The sequence below is a fragment of the Oncorhynchus clarkii genome, chromosome 17 (assembly GCF_045791955.1).
Source record: "Oncorhynchus clarkii lewisi isolate Uvic-CL-2024 chromosome 17, UVic_Ocla_1.0, whole genome shotgun sequence".
NCBI classification, from domain to species: Eukaryota; Metazoa; Chordata; class Actinopteri; order Salmoniformes; family Salmonidae; genus Oncorhynchus; species Oncorhynchus clarkii.
This window is the reverse complement of record NC_092163.1, coordinates 60,071,794-60,096,802: the sequence shown is the minus strand read 5'-3', so window position 1 is coordinate 60,096,802 and position 25,009 is coordinate 60,071,794. Positions and strand designations below refer to the sequence as shown.

General features: G+C 43.0%; 1 protein-coding gene across 2 annotated transcripts in view; it reads right to left on the bottom strand.

Annotated features, from left to right (window-relative positions):
• Positions 1-25,009, bottom strand: part of LOC139371202 (receptor-type tyrosine-protein phosphatase gamma-like) — a 301,567-nt gene that overhangs the window by 5,607 nt on the left and 270,951 nt on the right. For both annotated transcript variants that reach the window (XM_071111387.1, XM_071111388.1), the window contains 12 exons: positions 18,700-18,791; positions 13,633-13,724; positions 10,719-10,815; positions 10,369-10,451; positions 10,038-10,172; positions 9,792-9,926; positions 8,718-8,890; positions 4,461-4,596; positions 3,933-4,079; positions 2,612-2,705; positions 2,208-2,284; positions 1,708-1,836 (listed from right to left, as the gene is read on the bottom strand). In XM_071111387.1, coding sequence (XP_070967488.1) covers positions 1,708-1,836; positions 2,208-2,284; positions 2,612-2,705; positions 3,933-4,079; positions 4,461-4,596; positions 8,718-8,890; positions 9,792-9,926; positions 10,038-10,172; positions 10,369-10,451; positions 10,719-10,815; positions 13,633-13,724; positions 18,700-18,791 — 1,390 coding nt within the window. The remainder of the gene's footprint in view (positions 1-1,707; positions 1,837-2,207; positions 2,285-2,611; positions 2,706-3,932; positions 4,080-4,460; positions 4,597-8,717; positions 8,891-9,791; positions 9,927-10,037; positions 10,173-10,368; positions 10,452-10,718; positions 10,816-13,632; positions 13,725-18,699; positions 18,792-25,009) is intronic.

The window sequence follows — 25,009 nt, the reverse complement described above, 5'->3', positions numbered from 1 at the left end:
TCTAGCAATGATCAAGAATCAATTTGACAGAGCTTGAATAATTTTGAAAACAATAATGGGCAAATGTTGCACAATCCAGGTGTGGAAAGCTTTTATAGACTTGCCCAGAAAGATTCACAGCTGTAATCCCTGTCAAAGGTGCTTCTACAATGTACTGACTCAGGGGTGTGAATAATTACACTACCTGTTGAAAGTTTTAGAGCACCTACCTATTCAAGGTTTTTCTTTATTTGTACTATTTTCTACATTGTAGAATAATAGTGAAGACATCAACACCATGAAATAACACATGTGGAATCATGTAGTAACCAAAAAAGTGTTAAGCAACTCAAAATAAACTACCTTTCAAAATTTTAGGGTCGTCCTTGTTTTTGAAAGAAAAGCACATTTTTTGTCCATTACAATAAAATCTAATTGATCGGAAATACAGTGTAGACATTGTTAGTGTTGTAAATTACTATTTTAGCTGGAAACAGCAGGTTTTTTATGGAATATCTACATAGGTGTACAGAGGCCCATTATCAGCAACCATCACTCCTGTGTTCCAATGGCACGTTGTGTTAGCTAATCCAAGTTTATAATTTTAAAAGGCTAATTGATCATTAGAAAACCCTTTTGCAATTATGTTAGCACAGCTGAAAACAGTTGTTCTGATTAAAGAAGCAATAAAACTGGCCTCCTTTAGACTAGTTGAGTATCTGAAGCATCAGCATTTTTGGGTTCGATTACAGGCTAAAAATGGTCAGAAACAAATTACTTTCTTCTGAAACTCATCAGTCTATTCTTGTTCTGATAAATTAAGGCTATTCCATGCGAGAAAAATCCAAGAAACTGAAGATCTCGTACAACGCTGTGTACTACTCCCTTCACAGAACAGCGCAAACTGGCTCTAACCAGAATAGAAAGAGAAGTGGGAGGCCCCGGTGCACAACTGAGCAAGAGGACAAGTACATTTGAGTGTCTAGTTTGAGAAACAGATGCCTCACAGGTCCTCAACTGGCAGCTTTATTAAATAGTACCCGCAAAACACCAGTTTCAACGTCAACAGTGAAGAGGCAACTCCGGGATGCTGGCCTTCTAGGTAGAGTTCCTCTGTCCAGTGTCTGTGTTCTTTTACCCATCTTAATCTTTTCTTTCAACTCTGCCTAGAAGGCCAGCATTCCGGAGTCGCCTCCGCACTGTTGATATTGAGACTGGTGTTTTGCGGGTACAATTTAATAAAGCTGCCAGTTGAGGACAGGACGAAAATTAAGTCAATTTTGAATTCAGGCTGTAACACAACAAAATGTGTATAAGTCAACGGGTATGAATACTTTCCGAAGGCACTGTATGAATGTGTGTTTTTTGGCGGGGTTGGGTTAAAAGTGATTGTCAAATTTCGTTTGGACCTTGTGTGCAATTGACCAATAAAGTGATCTTAATCTTGATCGTAATCTTAATAAGACATATGGCTGAGTGGAGCGACTGATACAGCTGCTGTCACCTTCAGTATTCATCTCAATTCCTCTCACACCCAAACGAGTGGCTTCCTGTGTGAACACTGGGCCAAGGCTGGGAGACACTAAGCTTAGCGTGCTAAGACAGCCCTTTAATAGACCAGAGATAAGGCTGAAGCCAACAACCCTTGGTGGTGTGTGTGTGCATGTACTGTATGTGGGTGTGTGCCTGCATGCTTGCACATTGTTCATGTGCGTGTGAGAGACCCACCAGCCCCTGGTTGTCCGGCAGCATGACAATGATCTGTGCATTGTGGTCCCAGATCATCCTCCAGAAGTCTTTAGTGGTGTGGGGCAGAGGATGCTGGGTAATGATGAACTCATTGCTCCTGTAGTAGCCCTGTGGTGTCAGAACAGAGGTCAAGGGTCCAAGCAAGGGTTGTGTTGTGGTTACACACAAAGATGAAAACAAGCCTATGTGTGTCAGATGAAACCTACCACAGCAGTAGACTACCACTGCTCAAAACATCTTAGATCTAGCGGTCTACCTTTTTATGTCCCGACACAAACCTAGGATTCACATAGGTCAACAACAAATTCAAGTCCATTCCTTTCAGTTGATAGCAATTAACAATGTCTATGATAGCAATGTCTATGAGACAAATGGATCATATATCATAATACTGACATTCCTTAGCTCAGTTGGTCCAGCCGGGTGTGTGGCAGGGACAGTGAATGATTGACAGAGGAGGGACAGGAGGTGGTACTCACCATTATGTAAGACGCGTTAATGTAATCTGTGCCTTTCATGCCGGGTAAAGGTGCCAACCCCACCCTCGCACGCTCCGCTGCCATAGAGAAAGAGAGATCCAATCAAGGCACAGTGATCATAGAGCTAAGTAGCAAACATGTTCTTATTGGTTTACAAAGTAAAGTGTGTCATTTTTATGAAAGCAGCCACAGCATAATCACTTAAAATAACTCTAGTATGAGCATGGACCATAAACAACTGGTTATGTAACTAACTACTGTAGATGAATGACTTCCTATGACCATGAATAGAGCCTAAGGTTATCAGAAACTGGAAACTGTGGAAAGCAGCAGCCTAGACGGGAGCCAATACGAAATCTGAATATCGCTGTCAGGTGGTGCATGGATAATATAATTTGACTTACAGGGTACTACCGAGGAGTTGCGGTTCTTCTCTTTGTTGCATTCCTTCTGAGCACTGAAGCACTCCACAAACCTGGCGTTACACTGAGTCACCAACTGCAACAAGAGAGGTGAGAGGGCAAGAAAGAGGGACAGATGGGTGGATGAAAGTGGGAGAGGAAGAAAGACAGAGAGAGAGAGGTTAGATAACAATGATACAATACACCAGATTATCTGATAAAGATACATGCTTCGATTGATCATTCATACCCTCCCTACTCTGTCATTTAAACAAACTCTCATGGCCTGCAGTACTCTGTGTAGAGTCACTGACCTCAGGTGTTCTGACACTAACCACCCTACTGTTATGGCCCTAAACATGGGGTTCAGAACATAGCTAGTAGTCTAAACATGTGTTTAGAATACAGCCCAACCATGTGCTGCTTCCCATCAACACAGACTTTCAACAGTTAATTCAATTATAGTCAAGTCTCAGATCAAATTCTGCCGACTGAAAAAAGTGTTTGCTCATCTTAATATTGCAGATAACGCTCATGCCAAATCGCATGTCACAAAAAGACAAACACTGCTTAATTCTTTGTAGAGCAGAAATTAACACAGACTTTTTCTTGGACTGTGAAAAACAAAATAAATATTCTCTCCAAAAAATGATTAACTTCAAATCCAGCCTTGAGGCTAATTGCATTACAATCCCAATGGCTGCCATTGTTTCGCAAGAGCACGCTCAATCTCTCCCAACCCTGGGCTAAATCAAATACACCGTGGAGGAGAATAATGAAAGCCAATTACGTTGTGAGCTTGTCATCAAACCAGGCCATAACCCAGACCCCCCACCATTATAGGAAAGTTCACATCTCCCTGGAAACAAGCAGTGAGTGGGGTTAGTCAAAGGGGCCACCCGAGGAAGATAAGTACTCTTCCCCCAAATGTATTTCCATTCTAATTACGATCACTTCTCCAGTAGTGGGCCCTGAGGGAGATGAATCACAACTTTGTGATGCTGAGGGACGTCTTTAAGGAGACAAACAGGACCCTGAAGTCTCTGCTCTGGGAAAACATGGGAACGATGGAGAGCTGAGAGAAGAGAGAGGATAGAGGGAGAGTGGGGTACAGAGAGAGAGAAAAAAGAGGTACAGAGAGAGAAAGAGAGAGAAAGAAAGGTAAGGAGAGAAAGAGAGACAGCGAGAGAGACAGACAGAGATGTGGCAGAAAAAGAAAGATGCAGAGAAAATATGTTTGAGAGAGAAGGAGCATGATAGGCAGATAGAGAAAGAGATCTAGGGGAATGAGTGTTCAGTACGACTGAGAAGGAGGTACTCTGACCTTAAACTGTTTCTCCAGCCGTGTCTTGCCGCCCACCCCAGGCATAAGGATACTGTTGACATAGCTGTGCAGCTGGCTGGACAACACCTCCGTCTCCTTCCCCATGATGGCCTCAATCAACGCATCATGAATGAAGATATACTGCTCCTATAGGCCAAGCAGGACAGAAAGAGAGAACACCAGTCAGACATGCAGACAACGTGGCAGTGCAGCTCTTTTTAGAGCAGATAAATTATGACAATGACCATGGTCCCCTTGGTCCCGGACAACAGTGGCTGTGTGATGCATGCCTTTCCTATATTTACAAAGAGGGACATGGACAGACTTAAACACAGCTGCATTGGACAGATAAGAAAGACAGAAGTTTAACGTTATGCTCTACTGTAGTCTACTAGCTGCAGAGAGTTTGATCATTCGGGACTTTACCACAGATGCTCAAGTGAATAGAATGGCACATGGTGATTATAGAATGAGTCACTCAGGATGTTCATACACACTCAAAAACACACACACACACACACAACCCACCTCTGTTTGTACCAGGTAGTTGCGCTGTGTCCGGATGTGTTTGAGGAAGCCCAGGACGTTGACTGTGCTTTTGTCCTTGATCTGCTGCAGCATGCTGTCTATGACGATGTAGGTCCCTGTCCGGCCCACACCCGCACTGCACACACACACACATGAACATACAACTTGGATATTCATACAGGGTGGCAGGGTAGCCCAGTGGTTAGAGCGTTGGGCTAGTAACCGAAAGGTTGCAAGTTCATATCCCGAGCTGACAAGGTACAAATCTGTCGTTCCGCCCGTGAACAGGGTCGTTCCGCCCACTGTTAACTCACTGTTGGCCGTCATTGAAAATAAGAATTTGTTCTTAACTGACTTGCCTAGTTGCCTATTGGCATTTAGGTCTTCAGGAATATGGACAAAGAGCTCCATGACAGCAGCAGACTAATTAATCTTCTAACTCAGCTGTCAATCCCAGTCCATGTATGCTGCGGTCTCCTCTAACTGGTTCTTAATCAATCAATCCATGTCATTGGCTGGCCAGAGAGACCAGACCCATCATTTTCCAGATCTAAACCAGTTGCTGATGAATGATGTTCAAGGACTGAAGTTGGGGAGAGCAGCTCTAATGCATCCAAGCCCTCCTGGAGAAGTCATACAGTACAAACTCCTATAAAACATGCCTTAACCTCACATCTGACCCTTAACAGGGCTATTTATATCTCATAGGTGGACTTCTCCTCAAGTCAAGGTCCTGTGTGTATCATTAACAGAAATCCATGTTCAGCAGGAGAGAAGCCAGTCGGCAGCACTGACAGTGTGAGAGAAGGTCTACCCAGGTCACTGTGTCCACCCAGGACACAGTAATAAGCTTGGCTAGAGGACCTGCGGTGTGTGTGTCTGGCAGAGCTGTATAGTTGAGTGTGTAGACACAGCAGGTTCTGCCTGTGAAGGGTCATTATCGAACAGCACAGGACAGATGACATTAGAGACCATTACTCTCATTACCGAGGAGGGAACTTTCACTGGACAATTACAGTCCATTTCCCTGCCTTAAACACATGCTTAGCTAACCACAGCTGGGATTCCTTTCTCTCAGGTAACAATGGAAGTGCAGAGTAGCTGTAGGGAAAATGATAGTGTATATTTCAGACTGCAGTGCATATTACACTCTAAAAATTAGGGGTTCAACTGAAGTTCTAAGATCATCAAAGAACATTAGGGTTCTTGGCAATGAAAAACAGCCCCAAAAAGGTTTTTCAAAGATACAGAAGAGGCACACAGGCGAATTTGCTGTTAATCCTTCCCTTTCTCTAATGTATTTTGCAATAAAACTAGCAAGTGTTGTAAGATCATTGCTTTACTAGGACTTGAGAACACAGCAGCCATCCTGCTCTTGTCCTATCTCTTCAATGAGGACCCGAGTGGCCTTTATGGCCGTGACAAGGTATGCCTATGCTCAAATAATCTGTTTCTTCAAAAACATGTGTGCATGCTTATATAAAACTACAGCTGAACATTTGTTATGTTCTTTGTTAATTGTATGTGTATTAATATTTTCTTACTTTTGTTGACACAGATTACACTGCTCTCTACTCCTTTACTGCATCGGTGGGAATCCAATTCACCATGAGAGTGAAATCCCACTGGTATTTGATGGGGAGAACATCCACGCCCTATTGGACGTCCCCATGGGACTTGGGGCTCTGCTAGGGCTGGATTTTTTATTTTCACTTCAATTTCCCCAAAATGTCAGAAAAACACCTATGTTGTTAAGTTACTGTGTTCTGGGGATAAGAGAATTTGGGGTGAAGTTGCCAGGGCCGGTTATAAAGATGGCAAACTCCCTAACATAACTAAGTGGTTGTTGGACACACACACACACACACACACACACACACACACACACACACACACACACACACACACACACACACACACACACACACACACACACACACACACACACACCCTAAAGCAAAAACTGCATTTAGTATCAAGTCTACAATATTGTTAGTTTACCTATGATTCATTTTTAATGTATGTTGTTTTTATTGTACATCATTATTTTATTTTAAAAAATGTAATGAATTGCACTACACAAAGTAAATGTATTATGTATTATGGTCTGACATGTCTGCAGACATTTTTTTATATGTTTTGTTTGGTAAACTGTTTTGTAAATATTCCTTCACATTTGTGGTGCCACTAAATAATAAATGTATTACTTAAATCAATATTGTCAATATTATTATTATTATTGTTATTAATGCATGTTTTTTATAATGGAGAGAGGGAGGACAGGGAGTTTTAAAAAATTAACCCCAAAAAGGTTCTTCGAGGAACCATTATAAGGGGTTCTTCAAATAACCTTTTTCAAGGGTTCTTAAAATAACTTATAAGGTTTCCCCCACAGTTTCAATTTGAAGAACCCATAAAGGATCCCATAAAGGTTCCAGGAACCTTTACTTTTTACACTGCATGGCTCTATGCCAGGTCACTCACAGCACTGCATGTAGAGGACATACTTTTTCATCTCAGTCGTGCCAAATCAAATTGTATTTGTCACATGTGCCGAATACAATACCTTACAGTGAAATGCTTACTTACAAGCCCTAAGCAACAATGCAGTTTAATATATATATATAATATATATATATATATATATATATATATATGAATAAGAAATAAAAGCAATAATTATTAAAGAGCAGCAGTAAAATAACAATAGCGAGGCTATAAACGGGGGGTACCGGTACAGAGTCAATGTGCGGGGGCACCGGTTAGTCGAGGTAATGGAGGTAATATGTAGAGTTATTAAAGTGCCTATGCATAGTGCCTATGCATAGATAATAACAGAGAGTAGTAGCAGTGTAAAAGGGGGGTGGGGGGGAATGCAAATAGTCTGGGTAGCCATTTGATTAGATGTTCAGGAGTCTCATGGCTTGGGGGTAGAAGCTGTTTAGAAGCCTCTTGGACCTAGATTTGACACTCCGGTACTGCTTGCTATGCGGTAGCAGAGAGAACAGTCTATGACTAGGGTGGCTGGAGACTTTGACAATTTTTAGGGCCTTCCTCTGACACCGCCTGTTATAGAGGTCCTGGATGACAGGAAGCTTGGCCACACTGATGCACTGGGCCGTACACACTACCCTATGTAGAGCTTTGTACGTGTCTCTGTGTGTGGAGTAAAGGTGGTCTAGAGTTTTCTTTCCCTCTAGTTGCACATTTAACATGCCGATGGAAATTTGGTAAAACAGATTTAAGTTCCCTGCATTAAAGTCCACGGCCACTAGGAGTGCCGCCTCTGGGTGAATGTTTTCCTGTTTGCTTATGGCGGTATACAGCTCATTGAGTGTGTCTTAGTGCCAGCATCGGTCTGCGGTGGTATGTAGGCAGCTACGAAAAATACAGATGAAAACTCTCTAGGTAGATAGTGTGGTCTACAACTTATCATGAGATACTCTACCTCAGGCGAGCAAAACCTTGAGACTTCCTTAGATATCGTGCACCAGCTGCTGTTTACAAATATACACAGAACGCCACCCCTTGTCTTACCAAAGGCTGCTGTTCTATCCTGACGATACAGTGTAAAACCGGCCAGCTGTATTTTGTGAATGTTGTCGTTCAGCCGCAACTCAGTGAAACATAAGATATTACATTTTTTTATGTCCTGTTAGTAGTTTAATCTTGCTCGTAGGTCATCATTTTTATTTTTCAATATTTGCCACCTACAAATTCTCAGAAGGCAGCCCGTACTCCGCCCCCTCTTCACACAAATGACAAGGATTTTGGCCTGTTCCCGGGAAAGCAGTATATCCTTCACGTTGGACTCGTTAAAGGAAAAAGCCTCTTCCAGTTCGTGGTGAGTAATCACTGTTCTGATGTCCAGAAGTTATTTTCGGTCATAAGACACGGTCGCAGCAACATTATGTACATGATAAGTAAAAAAATGTGTTACAAACAACGCAAAAAAATAAAAATAATAACAAAAATCCTACCCATTTATTGGCCGATACACTTATGTGTCAAGCACCACAACAGATGCTTCACTGGTGAAAATAAATAATAAACTAAACTACAGTAAATCATGAAACTGTCTAATATTGATGATTTTTGGGGGCTCATTAGTTCTCATAATCTTTATTTTTGGCTTTTGTTCTTCCTCTCATGCTTGATACATTTTAGAATACACAGTTTGCAAAATGTGCACCCCTTCTATTTTAGTAAGTCTTCTCCCATAAGAACCCCTGAGCAGCACAGTGACAGAGACAATACCTGCAGTGGACCAGCATAGGGCCCATCTCTGGGGTCTGGGTGGCAGCAGACCTCCTGACGAAGGTGAGCACAGGGAGGGTGTACTCAGGGACGCCCATGTCAGGCCACTGGGTATAATGGTATTGCACCACCGTTCTTTCACTCTGACACCCCTTAGGGTTCCCTTTCTGACCCTTGGAGAGAGGGAGGGAGGAAGAGGGAGGAGGGAGATAGAGAGAACACACATTGATTAGTATCTTTCTACATGATAAGAAGTAGATGAGATATCATGTTAGTCACTTTTCAATAACACTGAGACCAGTAGAACAGGAAGAAAACCTAGGAAGAAACCTAGAGAGGAACCAGGCTATGAGGGGTGGCCAGTCCTCTTCTGGCTGTTTTGGGTGGAGATTATAACAGAACATGGCCAAGATGTTCAAATGTTCATAAATGACCAACATGGTCAAATAATAATAATCACAGTAGTTGTGGAGGGTGCAACAAGTCAGCACCTCAGGAGTAAATGTCAGTTGACTTTTCATAGCCGATCATAACACTGTTGACCTATAACACTGCAGACCTATAACACTGCAGACCTATAACACTGTAGACCTATAACACTGTAGACCTATAACACTGCAGACCTATAACACTGTAGACCTATAACACTGTTGACCTATAACACTGCAGACCTATAACACTGCAGACCTATAACACTGCAGACCTATAACACTGTTGACCTATAACACTGCAGACCTATAACACTGCAGACCTATAACACTGTAGACCTATAACACTGCAGACCTATAACACTGCAGATCTATAACACTGTAGACCTATAACACTGTAGACCTATAACACTGTAGACCTATAACACTGTAGACCTATAACACTGCAGACCTATAACACTGTAGACCTATAACACTGTAGAACTATAACACTGTAGACCTATAACACTGTAGACCTATAACACTGTAGACCTATAACACTGTAGACCTATAACACTGTAGACCTATAACACTGCAGACCTATAACACTGCAGACCTATAACACTGTAGACCTATAACACTGTAGAACTATAACACTGTCACTGACCTTTTTTACTTTTGTGTTGCGCACGGTGAAGCGTCGTAGCGTGTAGCAGGCGTGCACTTTGGTGCTCTTTAGCGTGACCACTATGTTCCCATATTCCTCTGTGTTCTCTGTGGGCCAGTACTGATCACATTTTCTCTGCAGAGACACACCTTTACGTGGTTAGGGACTCTTGTTTCAATGAATCACAAAAAACAAAAGGTTATTATATGATTACTAAAAGGATCTATTGAATTGTAGTGTATATACCCTTCCTTTCTCCACGAGGTTGGTGATCATGACGATGATGCCAGTGTTCTGTTCCCACACCATCCTCCAGAAGTCCTCAAAGGTGGACTTGAGAGGGCCCTGGGCCGCGATGTATGCCTTGGGCTTGTTATAGCCCTACCATACACAGGGAAACAAGGTGAGAGACCATGAACAAAACATACACAATATTCAAAGACATTGTCATGCTTGTACAATACGTAACACATATTGTACACACATGCCTACAATACACAGTACAAAAAACGAATTCTTACAAATACACACTCACACGACCAGACGGACCAAAATAGATACTCCAATCAACACTCACATCTACGTAATTGGCATTGATATAGTCACTGTGTTTGGTGTCCTTCCCAGCTAAAGGCCGTAGCTTCACCCGAGTGTGGTCGTCTGGAGGAGAGACAGGGACAGTTAGCTCTGTGTGTGTGTGTGTGTGTGTGTGTGTGTGTGTGTGTGTGTGTGTGTGTGCGTGCGTGCGTGCACGTGTGTGTCTCACATTCCCCACACTACATATTCTGTTAGCTCTGAAGACACCAGTAGCCTAGATGATGAGAGCTGTACTCTTACAAGCAGGATCTGTATGACATGAAGCATCAGTGCAGTGGTGTGACAGCCTGTCATGCTCCTGTATTGTAATGTGTGGTGTGCACTACTCACAGGCCACGATGTTGATGTATCTGTTCTTGTGCTTGTTGTCTGGATGGTTGGAGTGCTCCGACGTGATCTTCATGTCCACCGTGCATCGTTGCACCTCCTGTGGGGGAGAGAGAGACACACCAAGGGTAACATTTTGGAACGAAGTGAAAAGAGAGATTTTGACAGTTATAGAGGCATTTCTGGTAACATCTAAGCAATTTTTCGCTGTCAGATGTGGTCGACAAAGTGACAGACACAGGGCAGCTGTCTCCCTCCCTCTCTTCCTCTCTTCCTCTCTCTCTCTCTCTCTCCTCGCTCTCTCTTCCTCGCAGAAGTTGACAAGCTCTTTCCAGGGTTGGGCTCAATTCAAATCAAAGGGCAGTCAATTCAGGAAGTGATAAATAGCTTCTACTTTTCAGTTTATTGAGAAGTCATTGAAAATAAATACCCTTTTTCTATTATTGAATTGTCGTTTCAGTTTACTTTCTGAATAGACGGCCTTCAATTCGATTTGAGCCCAACTCTGGCTCTCTCCCCTTAAGTGCTGTCACACACTAAGCTAACCATCACGCAATCTTCCCAAACCTCCGCTGCTCTCACAACATCATTCCACTCCCAGTGGAACCATAAAGTATGCCATCCATTGAGAAGCTTCATGTATCACTTTTATTAACCGTCCTTTAAAGCCACGGCAGAAAACATGCCAAATATGCTTGCATTCTTTGTGTGTCTCGATACAATCATGAAACCAGAGAACACATGCCCATTCTACTCTATCACTCTATAGTCTTATAGCAACCAGTACATAGTCAATGTTTTATGACAAACCAACAACAGTTGTCTGGCCTTCTAGCAACACAAATTATGACCGACCATGGTCTTCAGTCTGGTCAAATCAGCCCCTCGTTCATTTCCTCTAAGGATTTACAGATCAACAACCTTGTTATATATTTAATAGATGTCTCTCTCCATGGTACAAACAGGAATACTCATTTATTCTGGGCACAGCAGAAGAATTCGGACCCCTCATACAAGTTGGAGATAGATAGATAGATAGATAGATAGATAGATAGATAGATAGATAGATAGATAGATATAAGGGAAGGGTGACTGTGGAGGTGGGGTGTACATGGGTAAGAACATGGTGCTGGGATCAAGTTGTGAGGGCTTGGGGACAGTGAAACTGGGTACATACTTACTGTAAAGTCACTGGCTGATGTGACCACCAGATGGCTTGTACATGCACCACACACACGCCAGACACACACACGCCTGCACACACATGCTTACACATGCATACGCACGCACGCACGCACGCACGCACACACACACACACACACACACACACACACACACACACACACACACACACACACACACACACACACACACACACACACACACACACACACACACACACACAAGTACACACACGGAATACGGACACAGCTGCCCACTGGCTCCAATTACAGTGTGTATGCCAAGGAGAGTAGTGGCATTACAGAATGAGATCCTAAAAAATGAGCAGATCTCTAGCCAACACCAGGGAGAATTCAACCATGGTGGACATATGTGGACATTAGAATGACAAGAAGGTATTTATAAATCACCCCAGAACCCTGTCTGTCTATATGGTGTGAAAGGCATCAGGGTACAGAGAGTTATTAGTAAACAGTAAATATATGAGACATGAAGCAAATGGACATATTAGCCACCAAGATCGAAGTCATGTCATGTAACTAACATAACCTCCCTGTAACTCAATCTGTATGCAGCATGCATTCTAGCCTTCTTCTCCCCCCGCCCCAAAGATTCCCATTGCACAGTGCCCAGGGATCCAAGCCCGGCCAAACCCATTCCCCAGCCTCTCCCCCTGTCTTTACGCACCCTACCCAGGGAGACCCGTCGGGACAAAGCCACTTGTCAGGGCCCGAGGACGCTCCACCCAAAGGGGTTTCGCTCCGCTGCCTTCCCCCTTTCTCCTGCCTCCTTTCTGGGGCAGAATAAAGAGATGTGGAGTGCAAGGAGCACTCCATTCACTCAGGAGAGGGGCCCCCCTTAAACCTTAAACCACTTCCAAATGTCACTCACACTGGCCTGGACAATAAACGGGTGGTGGTGGGGGAGTGGCAGTGTTGCTAGCCCCATGGGGAAACTCATTAGCAGGGCCCAGTGTAGGACAGCTCCCCCATCCTTCTTCTGGGGAGAGGGTCACTAAGAAATACTGAGAGGTTTGCTAACGGCTGAGAAAGTAAGGGTGGGAGAAGGTGAAGGGATGGAGAACGAGGGCAGCAGAGTTAGTTTCTCAAACTACAGCGATAGAAATAGGAGAGGTATTTACAGCACATATATCTGTTAGCATGTGATCAAAATCCCCCTCAAAATAAGTTGTAGGATCACTGACTGAGCCCTCAGATATATTTTACTCGGAATGAAACTTGAAAACCATGGCTGTCCTAAAGGCTATCACCCAGGCACAAAGCATTACTGATCTTACATCATCTGTGTGATCCACATACAACACAAGGTAAATATTGGTTTAGTAAGGCAGTGTAGTGGACATGTGACACAGGTTTCTAGCCTGATCTGCTCTCTCGCTCTCAGTCAGCCGGCCCAGTCAGGAGACACATATCTAAATCAGCTAACAGACCTCTCGTACATCATCTGCTCCAAGACCATTAGCAGCACTATGGAAACCTTAAATGCCCCACACACACACAAGCATGCACGCACACACGGACACACATGCTGCCCTCACTCACATGGCAAACCAAACACGACACAGGAACATGGAAAGTCAACCAGTGGTTAGAGCAAGGTCACCTGGCTAACTCAGACTCTAACCCACCGGGCTGGGATGCTATGCTAGCCAGTCTATCGTGGGGTTAAGAGTTAAGACTACTATATTACAGCAACAAAGGGAGCCGTTATTTACCTCAAAGTCCTCTGAGAAGCCATGCTGGTTGTTGGAATAGAGCTCTGAGATGTGTTTGATGAACTGCTTGACAGGGATGGCCTCCATGTCATCTGGAAGGGAGACCATAGAATTAGACACTTAGTCAAAAACACACAGACAAACAGTTTGAGTCATACAGACAAACAGTTTGAGTTCGGCACACACTTGTGTCCAGGGAAGACATGTAGCAGAGGAAGTGACGTATATGTCACATATGAAGACATCAACATGTTTAATGTACAGTACAATGTACAGTACAGTACAATGCATGTACAAAACATCTCTACACTATAACTCTACACTATCTCTAGGATCTCTAAAAACCTGTAATACCTGTTGAATATCTGTCTTAAAAAGACAGAGTGATGTAACACATGCAGGAAAGTAGCAGGAAGCTACAGGAGGAGAGCGGTGAGAGATCGCTCTTCCACTCTATCACAATCCCATGTTCAATATTTCACCAAGACAAAAAGCATGTGTTATTTATGTCCATCAGCTTATGTTTCACGTAGGTGAAGAAGTTCACATGCTTCATCTCAAGCAGAGTCATTAATGATTCACAGTTTCAATCTGGTCCTAGTTTTATCCACAGAAGGGGGTAAAGATAGCAAAAGGGAACAGAGTGTGATGGTGGAGAGTGATGAGAGGGACAGATCTCATCTTGGTGGATGTTCTGTCCTAACTGTGCCTGTGGGAACCACTCTAAACGCTCATTTAGTGAGACATACGGAGAGCTGGGCTGAACAAACGCTTCATCCACAGGGGAAATCACACACTCAAACACGTGTACGAATGCCTACTGTACGCACGTCACACACACTTACAAACGTACACTTACTCGCATGCACACCCGCACACACACACACAAATCCACACACAATGAATGTTTCATAGAGCCAACTTATGGGAAAAGGCAGCTTGTACTTTTACATCTTTGCCCAAATGATAATGGTACTTCATAGGACATGCTGTTAACTACAGTGCCTGTTGAAAGCACCCAAATCCTTCTATTTACCCCTTCTTCTCATTAAATATTAATGCATACAAGGCAGAGAGGAATATTTATGCATAGTAATGCCACTAATCATATGCTTATGGTAAACACAGCATATGGAGATACAAGGAGGAGGTTCAAATTGTCAAACAGCTTCATGAAAAATGTATTAGACATAATTGGCTTTGAAAATTATTGTTGGAAATACACTGGAGTAATATACTGTGGTGTGTGGTATGTCTCTGGTAGTTAGGTGTGTGGGGTGTTTGTCTTGTGGTCGTTTTCATAAGGTTTCAAATCCCCAGAGAGAGAGGGGGAGGGGGGGGGGTGTCAGTTGAGACAATTAGCTCTGTGAGAAGCAGGATTGTCATTATGGTCACATATGGCTCTCCCCTCACTGCTGCTCGTTCTCCTATAGGTCTCTACAGCCCCACTGGGCCTAAGAACTCTCTGCCTTAGATGCCCTATACACACTGAGTCATGGCAACACAGTATGATTCAGTCCACTGTTTTCACAGCTCTATCTGAGCGGAATCAACTAGTAATCTTTAGCTCCATTATTGCACAAATTAATCAATTTTAAAGGCCCAGTGCAGTCAAAAACGTAATTCACGTGATTTTAAATGTGTTTTTTGTACATTTCCACACCGAGATTTCGCCCACACCCCTAAGGAAACCTCTTTCTCAAAGCCACTTATCTGGATCAGGTTCTGCGCATGTGTTATTTTATGCAAAAAAAAAATTGGGGCGTAGCTGCTGCTCACACTCCATTCACATTTCTCTCTTTACTCACCCTCTTCTGAACCATGATGATGTAGCCTATGTCTCTGCCTCATATTTCTGGACAGCTGAAATAAAAACCACGCGGCGATTTGAACTAACATTCAAGGCCATTATGAAGGCTACAACCTTCTCTGTCTGTTGTAACGGATATTGCAGTTGCACAAACAGGATGCAGTCCCTACACATTGCATTGGAGCAAAAACAATCAGCGTTTTGATGTAGGCTAATCGTTATAGTTGCTGCAATATCGTAGCCATTACACAGAGTTGCTGAAAAATAATACTACTACTTTGACTGACTGCCTGTCTGTCTGCCTTCTGCTCAGCCAATGTTTGCAACGATGATGAAAAAATAACATTAAATGGCTAATTAGACTGCGTCTGTGTCATGTTTGTGTCATGTTTGTGTTTGATATGCATGTAACTCCCCACTTGAGTTTTGCATTGGGGCAAAAAACAATTTGAGCGTTTATACAAACATGTTAATCATGTCTTTAGAGTACAACATGTAAATAGCTGCATGTAGCCTTAAAAAAGGACATTAAATCGTGTTTATCCTTAACAGCCTACTGAGGCTTGGAATGCAATAGTTGGAACACGTCGACCCTGACCTTTGTCTACAACATGAAGTGTGTAGGCTACATCAGACAAAGGCGTTCATCGTTGATGTAAGCGACAGGGGGAGCACTGCGCAGCAGCTACGTAAAAATAAATATTCGTATTGTTTGCCATGGTAAATCGGGTGTCCAGAAAATCCGGAACCACAGCCTCTCCATTTAGTGTAAGAGCACCTAAAATGTAAGCCTGTTTTGGTGTGATGGCGTTTTGGCCTTCAATGGTGACATCACCATGCAGTAAACTAGTTAATAGACCCATAAGAAAGAGAGTTCCAAACCTCTCTGCCAATAACAGCTCATTTTCAGTTTTCCACTCGGACCACACCCAGACAGTCCTAGTACAATTCTTGCTCGTTTCTTTTTGGCCAGTTTAATTGAAAACAATCACAGTAAGGTACTTAATTGTTAACCAGAAATTATTTCATATTCAGATAAAAATGGCTGCATTGGACCTTTAAGAAAAAGTATGCCTATTTCAGTCCTCCAAACCTATGATCAAGATAGATAACAACCTTCAAACAGCACTCCAATCAACATTAGGCTATTCTAGAAACATTGTCTTACATCATAGTCAATATGTAAATGATAATCAATGAGGGGCTATGCGTTCTATGTAAAATAATGAATGACGCGGAGGTCAGGAGTTGCATTATTGTCCTTGGAACGCATAGAGCCCTGAGTTGATTATCCCTTTATACCATGGCTATAATTTAACACAGCTAGAAATGTGTTCATTTTCCAGTATAAATGTGTAACTAACATAACATCCACTGAAGTAGCTAGCAAGTTTACTAGATACAGTAGTTGCCATGGAAACCAAACAGACTTGCTAGTTTAGCTAGCCAAACTATTCATCCTAGCTTGTTATTATGAACATCTAACTCAACAATGCCAATAATGTTTTCAATTCGACTTTGGCTTTCAAAAGCAGCTCAAACATAAAAAATGTAAGAATGAACGATAGCCATTGAATTTTACGATGCAAATATACAGTGCGTTATGACTTGAAGGGCTCCAGAATACCCTTCAAGCAAATCAGAAAGAGGTATTCAACAATGCCATGGTATAAAGTCTCATAAGCCACAAACCTTTTGATATCTGGTTAGGAGATACAATCTGCTGAGGAGAATGTAGAGTACTGAAGTCAGTTCTCAAAGTTAACGGCCTTTTAAGGAGGAGGAGAGATGTCGAATGGGTCCCACTTTATAAGCCTTCCCTGTCCCTGTGCTGGGAAGTGCTGCGCCATTGGTTTAAATAGGCACATCAGACACAGCTCTCTGTGCCAAGGTCCATTGTGAAGGACACTCAGTCAGTCCAAATGGATTTGGATGCTGGGGAAAATCTTGTATGTGAGGGGAGATGTTAGATATGGAAGATTGGGTCTTTGAGGGCCAATCTCCATGCCTTTAATGTTTGATCCACTGGCTCGAAAGAGTGAGAGAGCGATCCAGCCCTCCTCCACCCCCCCACCCCCCACCCTACCCCTTCCACCCTCCTTTAACATGGTGCATTTGGGCTGAACCAGTAAGCACAGAGCACAAAACCAATGCTGACAGGGAACTCTCATAAATCGTGTTAAACACTACAGTAACACTAGTGAGGGCAAACACCCACCTGTTCACACACATCACATGATTATGACGGAATAGTGTGTTCTAGCAAAACAACACCAGCTACGGGTATCTCTTGGAACACAAATCTTGTAAATACTGATCACACATATGCACCCCAACAATCCAACCACCTGAGGCCACTGGCACCTTCATCGCCAAGCAACAGCCCATTGAAACCATGGCTGAGTGAGTCCTGTCTCACAGAGTCAGGCTCTCCCTCTCAAGTGTTTTAACACTTGAACAGCATTCACAGATGATAACACTGGTGTTCAAACATCAATGTAGTCTGCTAATGCAATGACCTCGATCTCACATGAGATCTTCATGGAAAAATCAATGTGTGCATGGAATTTCCCATCTGAAAAGTGGTTAAAGTAAAATGTTCAATATTAAGTGTGAGAGACATCTCAGCTCTCCTCCTTTAGTAATTTAAACACTTTTCATCTCTAGGAATAATTTCATGTCGATTTCGGTGTTGAAATGTATGCCTGTTTATCTATAATGCATGTCGGGGTCTGCTGCTGGTGGCAAAAATAACTTCCCTTTGGGGATCAATAATGTCTAATCAATACAATGGAATGACAGGTTACTGTCCAGTACATGAAACTCAATGCACACACTTTAAATCAAGTACAGCTCCTTTAGAAAAACAACATCTTTGAATGAACTGTTTGTTTACTCTTCAACAGAGCACACAGAGGTGGATGGATAATGAAATAGTGGTCTCATGTGAGGAGAACGGTCATATGAAGTCTCATATGGTGTCTACTGTATGTGTGTGATGTATCTGTACAGATTGTACATGATTGGTGCCTATAGGATTCCAGTGGAAACAGAGAGGAGCAGACATATGGGACAAGACTATTCCCCTTGACCCTGACTGTGAATTATTACATTGACCACAGACAGAAAGTGAACATTTGGAAAACTTCAGAGAAAAGGTGCCATTTTGCTGCAATCAACTGACCCATTCCTGACAAGGATTTTAACCTCCTTCTGGGGTACTATGGGGCCGAAGCGGTGCTCTGATTGGTGCTTACCTGGGATGGGGATGACAGGGATGCTGTCATTGGGCACCACTCTGGGAGAACTACTGTCCTCCACGTAGAAATGAGCCGTCTGAAAACACCTCCTGAGAGCGAGAGAGAGAGAGAGAGAGACAGTCAGTCAGTCAGTGGCACATTAGCCCTGAGAATAATGTATCAGCGCTGTCATCAGCAATGCCACAGGTGACAAACTCCTCCAAAGTAAACGCAGATGGCACTGGAGACACGTGACAGGATCAAGGTGTACTTTGAACTCCTCCAGAGAAGGCAAACATTAGCATAAACACGCAGTCACCACCACACACTCTCACAGCTCACACACCGTCAGAGTTAAGAGTCACATAAACACTATGAGGATCAGAATCAATTTGTTTTCAGTTTGAGCTATGAAGCAGAGACATACTGTATGTCTGTGGCTAGCCAAATAATGGACTAAAGGAGCCTAACATTACGCCTTATAGTCCAAGGACCTTATAGGTTATATTTAGAGGGCGAAGACCAAACAGCCAAATACTCCATCTAAAAGTACATTGATTCTCAAATGCAGTACAGTTCTAGAAACAAAAATACCTCTACTTTCATATCACATCAAACTCATTTCACAAATGCAAAATACATGCTTACTGTACACAGTTTTAACAGGTTTTAACACAGTTGCAACCAACAGTATTTTTCAGTGACAACACATTTGTGTTGTCTGTCTTCTGTTTACACACAGGTGTTCGGAGACACAGATAGCTAATTAGCACACGTATGGACTACCTGTGCTAATTAGCTTTCTGCACCTGTGTGTAAATGGAAGATGTGACACCACAAATGTGTCTTCCGTCTGTTTTCCGTAAACAGGCACTGTAACATGGACATATGGCCGTGTGGGAACCCTAACCCTGTAAAGGTGTGTATCAATTGTATATATTTGTATTATTTCTCGCTGATATCAAAGATATGGTCCTTATGCTTCCAAAATCGTACCGCAAGCGATGCATGCTAATGTTCAGACCAAGCATCGGGACTCTTAACAAAAGTCCCCCGTACAGAAGACGCCTTCGTCCAATAACTCTTATGGGCTAGTCTGTGGCCAAACAAAGATCAAGAGGGCAAAGAACACATAGACACAGCTGCAAGCGCAGGCTATGTAAAGCTCAATGGAGGTGTGTCTGAAAAGACAGCCAGCTCCAGACTAAGCACATACCTTTAGGGAAGTGTACCGTAATAAACACATTACACTGTACGCTTCATCAAAGAGCTCTCCTCGAAGAGAGATTAAAGCTACAACATGGAAACAATGTTAACAGTCAAAACCTGTTCCTCTATTTAAAAATCTCAAAGTAAAAGAAAAACTATCATTGCTTATTTCTTTAACAATGACAGCACTCCAGACTAATACGCCTGTCATGAACTTCAAGCCTTAAAAATAGGATACGGGTGAGAAAGGGAAAGGAGATAAATCATCTCCATTAGAGAGAGGCGGATATCTGAGCTTGAGCAAGAGGCTATCTACCAAATAGAGAGTAAAGTTACTGAGTGAGTGGAAATGTGTATATGTGAGTGTGTGGTCCTACTCCTACCTGTATTTTATGCAGAGTAGATTGCAGAAACTGGTCATCCTAGAGAGATGAGAGAAGAGCGGAGGAGAAGAGAGACAGAACAGCCTTAGCAGGCAGCGTCTGCATGCTGCTACTGAACCAGACCAGCAGACGGAGAGAGGGAGGAGAAGAGAAGAGTAGAGGTAGGAGAGCAAGAAGAGGGAGGACTCCCCTGTCCTCTCTGCATTAACAAGTCAGAGGAGCAGTGACCTGTCACTCACTCTGTCTAGTAACAGCTCCTGGATCATTCTCCAGTAATTATCCTGTGTTTAGAGTCAGGCTCAAGGTTGGTTGACCTGATCTCAGACCAGTAATTACTTACGGGTGGCTTACTGTCTACAGGCAGCCAATGTGGTCCGATGGGGGAGTGGTTACAGGGCAACATGGGGGTTGAGCCCTGAGCCCGAGCTCTGCTACGCAATAGGATTAGAATTACCCAACACTCCCCTCTCACGCCTTCAACACCTGCTACTGCCCAGGAGACCTCGAGCTCAACCACCACCTGTTTTTCTGTCTCTCTCTCTCTGTGTGTGTGTGTGTGTGTGTGTGTGTGTGTGTGTGTGTGTGTGTGTGTGTGTGTGTGTGTGTGTGTGTGTGTGTGTGTGTGTGTTTGTGTGTTTGTGTGTGTCTGTGCATGTGTCTGTGCCATCTCTGTAACACCAGGAACTTTATCTCTGGCACACGCAGACAGACAGATACAAACACAGACACACAAACACAGACAGACAGACAGAGACACACACACACCCTGTCGTCTGTTTCACAGGACAAACTAAGGCTAGGCGGGCTAAACTGAGTCTAAATGGTAGTTTAATCCAAACAGCCAGCCTAATCTTCCCTAGCCTGTTACTGCAGCCATGATCTCTGCCATTTTCTCTCCCCAGAGGCCCCCTACAGGCCTCAGTGGGTGCTGCACTTCCATTAGCCTCTGTGACAGAGAGCTATAAAAAATGTGGATAAAGGTTGCCCTCTAGGCACAGATCTATGAGCAGCTTACCCTCCTGAAATCCTACAAACTTTACAATTAGGGTGGAGACATCAAAATGACCTGAGATCAGTATCTAGGGGCAGCTTCCTCCTGCTCTGCTGGGTCTCAGTGAGGGGCTAATTATCTGGTCGTGGCTGCTGACCTTTAAGGAGCCGGGGGTGGTGAGAACCAGAGAGGTCACAGCCCTCACTCAGAGGAAAACAGCTCTTTGAACCCAGGCTGGCATTAAACGCCTGTTTGAAGTGCTACGATGGATGCGCTTTGATGATAAAGGCCTGAGAACTAAAATGCTCTCTTCAGCATCATAGGAAACATATACATCTTACAGTAAGATATATTTGCAGGAAACTAGTGCTCATAACCTCAATGCTTTCTTGGTGATGCTGTTTGTGTGACAATATTTACAAATGGGTGAGTATCTATGTATGTAAACAAGCTAGTTGTTGAATGAATAAAAATGTGCATGCCCTCCACTACTTTGGCAGATGCAAAACAACTCTGTGATATATCTCCGTGTCATTGTCTCCAAGTGGGTGCTTGGTGGTTGTGTATGTTCTCACCCCTAACCCCCCCATGCCTGAGTCCTGATTTGCGCAGGAGGGGAGCTAGGAAGTGAAGCAGATGGCCAGTCATGCCCCTGGGCCTTAACCGATGAAGGGGCTGGGGCAAGGAGGGCAGGGGGCTACTATAGGGCACTGGGGCTGATGGGGATAGCAGGGACCATAGCCAGCTTACACACTGATACATGGAGAGACCACAGAGGTTAGTCAGGTGGGTGATTGAATTAGCACTGGAGTGTAGAAATCTCCCAACGTCTGTTGACCAGCACTGTGTGTAGCAGTGGAGGCTCCTCCGAGGAGGAAGGGGAGGACCATCCTCCTCAGGGAATTTCATAAAAATAAAAATAGTGAAACATTTAAAAAAGTTATCCTTCTTAGATGAAGATATACTACATATAATCACGTCACCAAATAATTGATTAAAACACACTGTTTTGCAATGAAGGTCTAGAGTAGACTCAGCAGCACTCTGTAGGGTATCACAATGGTGTAGCCGGAGAACAGCTAGCTTCTCTCCTCCTCTGGGTACATTCACTTCAATGCAAAACCTAGGAAGCTCATGGTTCTCAACCACTTCCATAGACTTACACAGTAATTATGACAACTTCCGGAGGACATCCTCCAACATATCAGAGCTCATGAGTCATGAACAGACATGCTATTATTATACCTTTATTTCAACAAGGAACACAGACTGAGACCGATGTATTTTTAAAGCTGGGCCCTGCGTATACATGTTTACACATACAGTTTAAGTACAATGATTAAGAAACTAAACAAGACAAACAAAACGATCACAGATAACACAAAAAAATACAGCAGCAGATTACATTTACACATAGGTTATTCTACCAACAGCACAAGAACTTGCATTACCCAAAACAGTTACAAGCAATACAAAATTTAAATCCTCCAATAAATATTTAAAATGGGCAAGGGGGGCATGAGTCTCAAGTTTAGTCTGCAGGCTATTCCATAAGCAAGGAGCTTAACAGGAAAAGTCAGCCATACCCAACTCTGTGCAAATCGCATGGGCCCCAGGTGAAATCCATGCTTGAGACCTGGTTGTAGGAATTCTAATTCTAATATTGATGAGTGATTTATAAATAAGAAGGTAGTTTATTCAGAAGTGCTTTATAGACAAACACAAGAGCATGTAGTTCTCGTCTCATGGACAGCGAAGTCCAACCCACATATTGATATAAAACACAGTGGTGAGTTCTGTAGCTAGCACCTGTAATAAACCTAAGTGCGCAATGACAAGTAGCATCCAGCGATTTAAGTGTTGATGCCGTAGCATACATGTAATATCCCCATAATCTATAACAGACATAAAAGTAGCTTGCACAATTTGTCTTCTATTTGTGGAGGACAAACATGTCCTGTTTCTATGGAGGAAGTCTAGCTTGATTTTTAGCCGTTTACAAAGTTCATCAATATGCATTTTAAAAGACAGTTTATCATCCAACCATATCCCTAAGTATTTATATGCAGAGACCTGATTAATTCGAGAACCATCTAAGCTTGTGAGTGCAAGTGTATTACAACCAACTTTTTGAACCTATTAAAAATCATAAAATGTGTTTTCTTTGCATTTTAAACAAGTTTCAGCTGTATAAAAGACCCTTGTAATATCTTAAAATGCTTTGGTCAGCCGTTGAAGCGATAGAGTACACGACAGTGTCATCAGCATATAAATGAATTTGACACTTTCATATCTCATCACCATCACGAGGTTCTATACTTGGTCCAATACTGTTCACTCTCTACATAAACAGTATCGGACCAAGTATAGAACCTCGTGGGACCCCTTTAACCAACTCCAATGGCTCCGACTGGAAGCCGTCGACTCTAACAGCCTGACTTCCTTTAGATAGTCATGAAACCAACGACAGACATTATTGGCATTCTCTCAACCAGCTTCATCCAGTCACCTGGAATGCTTTTCCAACAGTCTTGAAGGAGTTCCCATATATGCTGAGTACTTGTTGGCTGCTTTTCCTTCACTCTGCGGTCCAACTCATTCCAAATCATCTCAATTGGTTTGAGGTCTGGTGATTGTGGAGGCCAAGTCATCTGATGCAGCACTCCATCACTCTCCTTCTTGGTCAAATAGCCCTTACACAGCCTGGAGGTGGGTTTGGTCATTGTCCTGTTGAAAAATAAATGATAGTCCCACTAAGTGCAAACCAGATGGGATGGCGTATCGCTGCAGAATGCTGTGGTAGCCATGCTGGTTAAGTGTGCCTTGAATTCTAAAAAAATCACTGACAGTGTCACCAGCAAAGCACAACATAACAACTCCTCCTCCATGTTTTACGGTGGGAATCACAAATGCGGAGATCATCCGTTCATGTACTCTGCGTCTCACAAAGGCACGGCGGTTGGAACCATTAATTTCAAATTTGGACTCATCATGACAGATTTCCTCCGGTCTAATGTCCATTGCTCGTGTTTCTTGGCCCAAGCAAGTCTCTTCTTCTTACTGGTGTCATTTAGTAGTGGTTTCTTTGCAGCAATTCGACCATGAAGGCCTGATTCACGCAGTCTTCTCTGAACAGTTGATGTTGAGATGTGTCTGTTACTTGAACTCTGTGAAGCATTTATTTGGGCTCAAATCTGAGGTGCAGTTAATTGCCAATATCTGAGGCTGGTAACTCTAATAAACGTGTTCTCTGCAGCAGAGTTAACTCTGAGTCTTTCTTTCCTGTGGCAGTCCTCACGAGAGCCAGTTTCATCATATCGCTTGATGGTTTTTGCGACTGCACTTGAAGTGTTGAAATGTTCCGGATTGACTGACCTTCATGTCTGAAAGTAATGATGGACTGTCATTTCTCTTTTCTTATTTGAGCTGTTCTTGCCATAATATGGACTTAGTCTTTTACCAAATAGGGCTATCTTCTGTATACCAACCCTACCTTGACGCAACACAACTGATTGACTCAAACACATTAAGAAGGAAAGAAATTCCAAAAATAAACTTTTAACAAGGCACACCTGTTAATTGAAATACATTTCAGGTGACTACCTCATGAAGCTGGTTGAGAGAATGCCAAGAGTGTGCAAAGCTGTCATCAAGGCAAAGGGTGGCTACTTTGAAGATATATTTTTTTATTTTGATTTGTTTAACACTTCTTTGGTTACTACATAATTCCATATGTGTTATTTCA